The 9,976-nt window shown below is 35.2% G+C and overlaps 1 protein-coding gene across 8 annotated transcripts in view; it reads right to left on the bottom strand.

Annotated features, from left to right (window-relative positions):
• Positions 1-1,751: 1,751 nt before the first annotated feature.
• ZHX3 (zinc fingers and homeoboxes 3) overlaps positions 1,752-9,976 on the bottom strand; it is a 161,361-nt gene continuing 153,136 nt past the window's right edge. For all 8 annotated transcript variants that reach the window (XM_051979304.1, XM_051979299.1, XM_051979298.1 and 5 more), the window contains one exon: positions 1,752-2,128. In XM_051979304.1, the coding sequence (XP_051835264.1) occupies positions 2,118-2,128 (11 nt within the window). In that variant the 3' untranslated portion in view covers positions 1,752-2,117. The remainder of the gene's footprint in view (positions 2,129-9,976) is intronic.

Below are 9,976 nucleotides of genomic sequence, written 5' to 3'. Positions count from 1 at the left end.
GAAGCTACTACTCACAAATCCATGCTCTTGACATAATATCCAACACAATCCATCAGTGTCATACCAATGTCATGTCCATCATAGTGTGTATAATGATAGAATTCAAGTCTGGGTAAAATTGCCAGATCATTTTTTTCAAGAAAAATTAGGCTCCAGAAGAAATAGTATGGAGGCCTCTGGATTCCAAAGAAAGAGTTCAAGACCACAGAATAAAATGTCCCTTACCTCCAGGAAAAGCACCTGTCTGCTATAAACCAATTTAATGCTGTGACTTGCAACATGTGCTCCCAAAGTGTTCATGTAGAATAGTAAGGGTTTAGGGAAAGCATGCTTGACTTCTGCTAAAGAGCCACAGTTCATGCTCCTCAATTTCCAACATAATTCATTTTAAGCTTTTACTTGCCTGTCTTCAGCTGACTGCACCACATAGTCCCAGACATTTATCTTCAGGTTTTCCTGTGTCTTTTGTGTTTTATTCTAGACTGAAGTCCTATCACCTGATCTCCCTCACTCTTCCCTAAAGAGCCGGCAGTCATTCTCAATGGCGTTCTACAGTAGTTACCATTAGACTTGGCATCAGACTACTTCACTCCAGGTTCTCTTCTGCTAGTTGTGTGACTTTAGGCAAATCACTTTAACTCTTGTGGCTTTAATCTTATCTGTAAAATAAGAGAACTGAATGATTTCTGAGATCCTTTCTAACTCTGACATTGCAAGTTAGTCTTGCAAGCTAATTAAGATGCTTTCCAGTCTTTCCACTCATACCATGGAAATCACTACTTACATTAGAAGATCTTTATGTGAATAAAAAAGATGGTACATTCAAATAATTATTCCCAAAAATGTCAAAGTTTCAAGGAAGGCAAAAATGGCAAGCTAGAGATTAAAATTAAACCATATTAGCTTACAAGTTAAGGGGAACATTTTAAAAATTGATACTTAATGATTTCTGACCTTTTTAAATCTTGTGCATTCACTGAGAGGACTAGTAGAACTCATGGTTACAATAAAAAGATAACTTTTATGATTTTATTGGGAAGTCTCATTAAGGGCTACTCTCAACTCAAATAACTAAGAAAGTTAATCTCTTCTCATTCTCAGTTTCCTTACTGGTAAAGTGGTGGTCATGTTTGCCACATTTTTTTCTTCCCAAGTTTTGTATGAGGATTTAGAAATCAACATTTATAAAGTGCTTTGAAATCCTCAAGTGAAAGGTGCTGTTTGTAGTGGCTTTGTGCTTTTGTTTATAGATTTTTGTCTTTTTTTTTTTTTTTTTCCTCAAATACTGGAACATTTTTGACTTGAAGTAGTAGGCATTTGAATACATATACCAGATTCAAAATCAAACACATCTTCATTTACTCCAATGATGGAAAAATAGTTAATTATCTAATCTAGAATTTTTCAGAAAAAGGAAAGTAAAAAATGTGTTTTTTTTTTTTTTTTTAAACCTGGGGGGAAATAGCTATTCAATTACTTCAGACAAGAAAACTGTTGCTTATAGACTTGCTGGTCAGAGATTGCTTAACAAAGCATAATTATTTTCAGAAAGGGGTCCACAGAAAGGATTTCAGATAAAGTCTTAACTATATTGATGACATGCTCTCTAGATTCAATGCACTGTACCCTGATAAAAGACTTAGAATGGAGTAAATATAGTGATATCAACCTTCAGAGAACAGACACTAAACACAGAGAGAAAAAGGAAATGCATTGTTTTGCTAATCAGAAGTTTCTATGTAATGAACATGTTTATAATTTGATGTTTTATTAAATGTGTATAGGCAGATGTATATGTTAAAAAAGTTGGTTCTGTTGTACATGAATAAGAAATCTGAAATATTTTATCCACTGGAAGGCAAAGAAGAGGTCCTATATTGCGGGAGAAAGAATCTGACATGAACCCTGCTCTCCAGCTCAGCATCTCATCCTAAGTTGGCTGTGAAGAGCTCTGGTGTGACCAGTGAGTTCCCAACAGCTTCTCCCCAGTGTGCTTGGGTAAAAGTCTCACAGCAGCAGGCACTGAAACTGGCCCCTGCAGCAGAGGTTCAGATCTGACCCGTTCCATTTGACATCTTCCCATATTTGGCAGATCCTTCATAGCAGTCAGTGTAAATTCAATCTGCTTCTGGAAAAAGAAAAAAAAAAGATACATAAAATACATTTTAGAACAGACTTCAAACATGTCCACGTGAAAGTTTGAGCATTTTCAATGTAATTCCACATTCGTAAATTAAGAGCTTTTTGGAAGTCTCACTTCCAGGTTCAGCTCAATTTCAGACTGAGGGAGGAGAGCTGCTAGTTGGCTAAAATTCCAACATAGCAATCAGAATAGTTACAAGAAGCCTTCTCTGGCCTGACGACCATAGACCCCTGGGCAGGGTACCTATGTCATGTTGTGCCCTTCAGAACACTCCTCTAAGATGAGCAAGCATTCTAATTTTCTACCCAGATTTTTATTACAGCCTTCATCTTTGTTTCATAATTTTTAGCCCTGAATGTGAAGTAAACACAGGAGTTTTTTTAAAAAAAAAAAAAACACAGACCTTGGTATCTTCTTCACTGACCTTGACTGAAAAAGCATTCCCCAAACAGGCTTTTTAACAGCTTATGATGATTAACAATAATCATAACATTCTTTCTATGTTATTTGCCCTGGCCTATGGCAGCCATTTGGTGTCTGTGACACCTTCAAAAAAGGATCATTAAAGTGTAACATCTCTTCTTCCCCACCTCCACCCCCTGAAATGCCACAAATCCCTTGTCATCCCACTGTTCTTTCTTGACTACAATAAAATCGAGATGATTAGGAATAGATCTGTAGATCACAGAACCTCTTGTCATTTGGAAAATGCATAGAGGAAGGCCCACCAAAGTCAAGTCAGATCTCAAGGTCACACAGATAATAAAGATCAGAGGTGAGATTTGAATCTACATCCCCTTATTTCAAAGCCAGTGCTCTTTTCTGTACACCACACTGCCTTCCAAGTAGTAAAAGCTGAGAAGATACCAACAATTGCATTACAAATACAGGTAATATTCTTTTAGTTTGTGGGATGACAATAAAAACGTTTTTTTTTTTTTTTTTTTTTTTTTTCATTTCCTCATGTGTTGAAAGCTGAAGTGTTCATACTTGGAATCAGAAAAATATAGAAAAAACTAGAATTACAAAGGACCTGAAAGGTCACTTCTTTTCTCCAAAATCAAGTTGGACTTGAAATTACAAGGAAAACTTGGAATATTTTAGAGCAAATCTGTCAGATGAAGAGAAAAAAGGCCTCCTCTGCCATATTAACAGTTTTAAGACTTGAGGTTTAAAAAAAAATCATTTAAACACTATGTCCTTTTATGATGACTCACCAATCTTAATACCACAATTAAGCACACTCACTATTACCACATCAAAGGTTTACATAAAAAGTTTTCTATGTAGAAAAGTTATTGAGCATTATTTACTCACCCCACAAGGGGAAACTGGCAAAAACTCAGGCTATAATAAGAAGATGAAATACATTTACTGTGACTAACAACACTGGGAAGGCTACATTATTACAGTAATATTGCTTATCATTTATTTTGCAGCAACCTTATGAAAAGACTGTGATTTAAGTATAAATGTCATGTAATGTCGTGTTTAGGCCATATAACAAAAGCATGCTACTTTGATTAGGAAAGCAAAGTATTCACAGTGATTATTCATTATCTTTCTTATGCTAATAATCATGTAGTAATTAACAGTCACAATAACATACAGTAATTATAGGTTGGTAACGAAAAGACATGTTCACTTTTAGTGCTATCCATAATGCATGTAACATTGGTTTAACAGCTTGCCACTGAAAATTTTGGATAATTTTTTTTAACCAAAAAAACTTATGTGAAACAACCACTGAAAAATTTATGTTTTAAAATCAGCCTATTCTTTTTTATTCCTATGTTTTTAATTCAAATTCAGAAAGAAAAGGCAAAAATGCCCCATTTATTAAAAATATTTATAGTGGTATTTTCCATGGCAGGACCAAACTAGAAGTAAAGTGGGTGCCCGTCAATTGGGAAAAACCGAACAATTTATTGAATTTGAATTATATGTAATATGATTATGTCATTAGAAATAAAAAATAGAAGGTATTCAGAGGAACTTTGGAAGACTTGTATGAACTGAGGCAGATTCGAGTAAGCACAACTAGGTGAGTAATCTCTAGAATGACCACAATAATATAAGGAAAATACTGAAAAAATACTTTGATCAATGCTGTGTACAATCTTGACTTATGAGGAATGATTATAAAACAAGCCTTCCTCTTCTCTTAAGGGGGTGGTTGGTGATAGCTGTAAAATGAGGTATGCTTTGACCGACAACCAATATAAGAGTGTCCCAAAAGTCTGAATGCAGTTTTAAGTACTTTTGGAATTATATATATATTGGTTTGTAAACACTTTGAGAGCAGTTTTCTTCTAATATTTCTCGCACTGTAATGTTCAAATTTTTTGACTCGTCTTCTGGGAGACCTATAATCCTCTGCAGCTCAGTGGCACATTGGATAAGAGTGCAGGGTCTGGAGTTAGAAAGATTGGACTTCATTTCAAAGAGTCAGATACTTACTAGCTGTGTGACTGTGAACAAATCACTTAACTGTTGTCAGTTTCCCTAACTATAAAAAAAAACAAACTATAAAAGCATCTACCTCACAGAATTATTGTGAGAATCAAACAATATTTACAAAACACTTAGCATAGTACCTGGCTCATAGAGGGTACTCATACCTTATTTGCTGTCTCCGCCTCTCCCCTTGTCTACTAATCCTATTCTTGAAGATTAATGTTTTGCTTGAATGGAAATAATGTGTCTGTGTGTGTATGTGTAAAATGTGGGATTTTTGGCTTCTTTTCCAGATTAACTTTCACTTTAATGTATTTGCATTCCCATTCAATTACTCTTTTTTTTTTTTTTTTTGTTTCTTACCAAAGTTTCTCTATTTTGCCAATTATTTCTATTCTGCAGACATTCTACTTTCACAATTCTTATTTCTCTTTTAAATTATTCGGAAATGTTCTGCTGTGGTTCCATGCTCTCTTGGAAATCTACTGGATCCTCTGACTTTTCATGTATTGATTAATTTTTCTTTGCTTCGAAAAATTTTTTCATAGATATTTGGACGTTTTTATGTGATCTAGAGGCCATACTCCTTTCTGTAATTAATCTTTTCTGTGTGTTTTTTTCTGCTAATGCTCAAAGTTTTTAACTGAAGTTTTCTTAACGGAAGTTTTCTTCCTTTTAAAATTTTTGGAAATTTCAGTCTTCTTTTTTTATATTTCCCTATGGATCACTTTCTGACTCTCTCCTTTGATAAAGGTATCCTTAAAGGCTGACCTAAAGGTTGTCTCAGCTTCCTCCTACTTGGACATTTCACAAGTCTCAGTTTCTACCCTCAAGTGACTTCTGAAGGGGACAGAAGTGGCTCCAGATGGATGCTGGACTCCTCCATTCAGGTTAACAGAGTGATACATAGCTACATACACATATCCTGGCCTACTTCCCTTCATTCCTAGGTTTTCTTGCTAAATTCTGTTGCAGTATAGAGACATTTGTCTCTCTTCTTCCCTGCCAGAGTAAAATTCTGCTTTTTTATTTTCCTTGGCACTGGGAGAAGGGGAGGGGAAGGCTGATTTTCATTACCTGCTCAGGAATCAGCTAGTGCTTCCAAGTAAGTTAAGAGACCCCGGTATCAGAATAAATAATCAAGTTCTATATATGGGGGAGTGGAACAGAAAGTGCTGAGCAAGCATGTTGTGTGTTAGAGATTATTTTTTCGATGAGGTTTTACTTCATTAGGACTCTTTGTGTCCCATAGTCTAGAGAGAGTTGAGATTACTTGATTTTTTAATCATGATTCCTATTTTGGACAAGTTTGAGAGGTTGTAAAGTTTGGAAAAAATGTCTAGTTTGTGATCCAGGAGTAGGCTATACTCATTTGTCATTAGAAAGGTTTCCATGGGGGTAACTGTCATTGGGAAATGTCACAGATGTAAGAAAGAAAGAAAAAAAAAGCATCAATAAAATATATATTTAAAAAAGGTTTCAAAAAAAAAATTTAGGACTAAATCATGGTTTTAAAAAAACCTTTGGGGATTTGAAAAACTCATAGGCAACGGAATCTCATGAATAGATGCAAAGAAATCAGGTAGACTTGGGTTTAAATTCTTCCTCGGATATTTACTTCTTCTCTGACCCTATTCAAGTCAACTTATTCTTCATCTCAGTTTTCTCATTTATCCCCGTAAAATGGAGGTTAAAAATAGCATTTTACCTCACTGGGCTTTTGTGAAGATTAAAAGAGATAATATATGTATAAGTATTTTGCAAACTTTAAAATGTAAGCTATTATTCACAGAATTATATAGACTTAAAGGTAGAAATGACTTTAGAGATGATCTAATCCAACCCCTTCATTTTATAGAAGAGGACTCTTAAATCCCATAGAAGCTGTATTTCTTCAATCATTTTTCAACTGTGCTCTGCTCTTCATGACCCCATTTGGGGTTTTCCTGGTAGAGATATGTGGTTTGCTGTTTTCTTCTACAAATCATTTTGCAGATGAGGAAATTGAGGAAGACAGGGAGAAATGACCTGCCCAGAGTCATACAGGTAAGTAAGTACTTGAAACCAGACCTCAGGAAGGTGAGTCTATCTGACTCTAGGCCTGGTACTCTTATCCATTGTACCACCTAGCTATCCCCCAGAGAAGTTAAATAAACTTATAAGGTGTCCCAAGTCATATATGTAACAAACATCAGAGGTACAAATTTGAACTCCAGGTACTCTGAATCTAAAGCAAGTGATTTTTCTAGTATACTATATTATACTTAAAGAATAATCTTTATGCATATAAAACAACTTAGAACAAAGCTGAGTTGGATCAAGTAGAAGGAGGGAGTATTGTTTTAAAAAAAAAAAACTTTTTTGATTACATAAAAGAAAATCTCACAATTGCCTGGGGGGGGGGAGGGAGATGAGAACAGTTTAGTCAATTGTTTCTGGATTTTTGGATAGAAGATAAATACAGAATTAATAGATAGGTGTCAGACTTCCTTCCCTAAGATTAAAAAGGTAGTCGGTTCTCTCTACAAGATATACTTTTGAAAAAGATGTAAATACTAGGGTCCTCGAAGAGGGTCACTCAAACACTCAGAATGTGGGTACCTTAAACTCAGAAGTAGATTCATTTTTGTTCTTGTATTTACAGCAGCTAGCTTAGTTCCCAGAACAGAGTTAATAAATGCTTGTTTGGAAAGCCAAGGACCTGGGCCATTTTACTGTTCAAAAATGCCAACAGCACAGTTTCTGACTTTAAGAATAATTTCAGTTGAATTAAAGTGGTTTTCTCTTCTTCCCAAGAAAAGAAAGCCAGAGTTATATTAAGTAGCAAAGATAGCTAAAAATTAGTGGGAAGAGGAATCTAAATTTGTGAATTGGAACTTATATCACTTTAAATTTCCTCCCTCTCTCCCTGCCTTACTTTCTATAGTAATAGTATCTACTTTTTAAAAACATTTAAAAAAACCATTTTTCATGTTACAATCTACTTTGGCATTTTGCTAAAAGCCCATGAATCTTTCCTAAGAATGGCATTTATAAAAGCATAAAATAAATACCTAAGGTTTCAAAGGAAATTCGTTATGTTAAAATAAAGTTACAAAAATATTAAAGACCAAGTACATGAACCCCAGGTTAAGGATCCCTGGTGTAAGGAGAAATAATCAACCTCTCTATGTAGCCTGTCTTGTAAATCTGAGGTTACACAGTAAGACCAAATAGCACAACTTCAGATTATCAACTCTCATCTATGAAGAAAAAAAATTTTGGTTGGTGAAAGCCCATGCTATTCTGGCTCTCTAAGGTTTTGACATACTTTCTCCATCTTCCACAAACATGCATTCCTCACACCTGAAAGGCAATCTCTCATTTCTTTATTTTCTTAGGTATCACTTAAAATCCTTATCTTCTTTCTCTTCAGCTCAGATTTTTTTTTTTTTTACTAGAAGCTTTTTCTAATTCCTCCAAATGAAAATGTACTGTTTTCTATCTCCCTCTTATCATTTTCCTAGAGGACTAAGTCTCTCCCTTATCCCATATCACACCTTACCCTAAACAATACTTTTCGGGTAGTATACATAAACCATCATTGCTCCGCCTCATTCTACTACAATCATGTTATGAGATGTAAACCAGATTTATTACAAGAGAAATGAACCTGCATGTTGAACCCAAAGGATTCCCTGTCTTTTCAAAAATTTACATTTTTATAATAGTGGGACAAAGGAAGGAGGGAATACCAGGCAATAGTGTAACATGGGAGGGGGAGGTTATACAGCTAAGATGAGGGGGGAAAAATTTAAAAGAGTACTCCCTGAGACTTACACAAACTGATGCTGAGTGAAACAGGCAGGGCCAGGAGATCATTATATACTTCAACAACAATACTATATGTTGATCAATTCTGATGGACCTGGCCATCCTCAGCAATGAGATGAACCAAATCAGTTCCAATGGAGCAGTAATGAATTGAACCAGCTATGCCTAGCGAAAGAACTCTGGGAGATGACTAAGAACCATTACATTGAATTCCCAATCCCTATATTTCTGCCTGCCTGCCTGCCTGCATTTTAGATTTCCTTCACAGGCTAACTGTACACGATTTCAGAGTCCGATTCTTTTTGTACAGCAAAATAACAGTTTGGTCATGTATACTTATATTGTATTTAATTTATACTTTAACATATTTAACATGTCTTAGTCAACCTGCCATCTAGGGGGAAGGAAGGGGAAAATTGGAACAAAAGTTTTGGCAATTGTCAATGCTGTAAAATTACCCATATATATCACTTGTAAATAAAAAGCTATTAAAAAAAAAGAGTACTCTCCCTTCTCTTTTTCCTCTCCCCCAACTCCAGGGAAGAGCTTTCCCCTGGGAAACAGCTACACTATAAAGGCAGGCTTATATGTAAAGGACCCCAACTGTACAAGCATTATCCCAACCTGGTACAGACTGGCTAGTGCCTATCTTGCCTCTTAAGGACACACAGGGAATCCAGCTTGAGATGCAACTACAAATTATTTCAGCTCAGGGGGAGCTTCATTCATCCTTGACACAGTTAGGGCCTCTTGTATGCTTTAGGTCCAGCATATCTGGAAAATACAGTAACTCAAAAAAAATTTAGGGGACCTGGACCCCTTAACAAGCTCTCTGAGGGCACGTTTTTAATCTTTGTATCACTAGCACCTAGCACAGAATTACACATGATAGACATTTAACAAATGTTCTTTGAATTGAATTTTTGACAAGAGATGGCATTAGAAGGAAAATATGCCACACAAAATTATCCATGTGGTAATGTCACATAGAGAAAGCACAGAAAAATTCACAGCTCATCTCAAAATCTTACTAGGCTTTCACCAAATCTTTCACTAGAATTAATAATCTACAGGTGAATGGGCTCATCATATTTTCACCTTCTCTTGGATATTTCTTAATATATGTGTTACAAATAGTAAATCAAATGAAAGCCTTAAAAATGGGGAAGAAGATCCCAGAGAAAGACCTAGAGAACCCACCAAATGCATAATCATGGCCTGGATACCTTAGAGATGTTTGTTCCTTCAACTGTTTTTTTTTTTTTTTTAAATAATGTAGGTCCCTCCAAAATAATCTTTAAACAATTGGTGTCAAACTCGATTAGAACCAATCCGAGGATACTATCTACTTACTTAGAAAATATCTATGTTACAACATGTATTTTTATTAATTTTGTTAAAGATTTCCTAATGACATCTTAATCTTGTTTGAGCACCAGGCCATTAGTTTGATATCTCTATTTTAAAAGAGAACCTATATAGTTCCGCAAAAAAGCATGACATTCAAAAAAGAGAATCAAAACACCTATACTCTTCTAAAAGATACTAAATGATTTTTCCATC

This window comes from Antechinus flavipes, chromosome 2 (genome assembly GCF_016432865.1).
Source record: "Antechinus flavipes isolate AdamAnt ecotype Samford, QLD, Australia chromosome 2, AdamAnt_v2, whole genome shotgun sequence".
In the NCBI taxonomy this organism is placed as follows: domain Eukaryota; kingdom Metazoa; phylum Chordata; class Mammalia; order Dasyuromorphia; family Dasyuridae; genus Antechinus; species Antechinus flavipes.
This window is presented reverse-complemented; position numbering and strand designations above follow the sequence as displayed.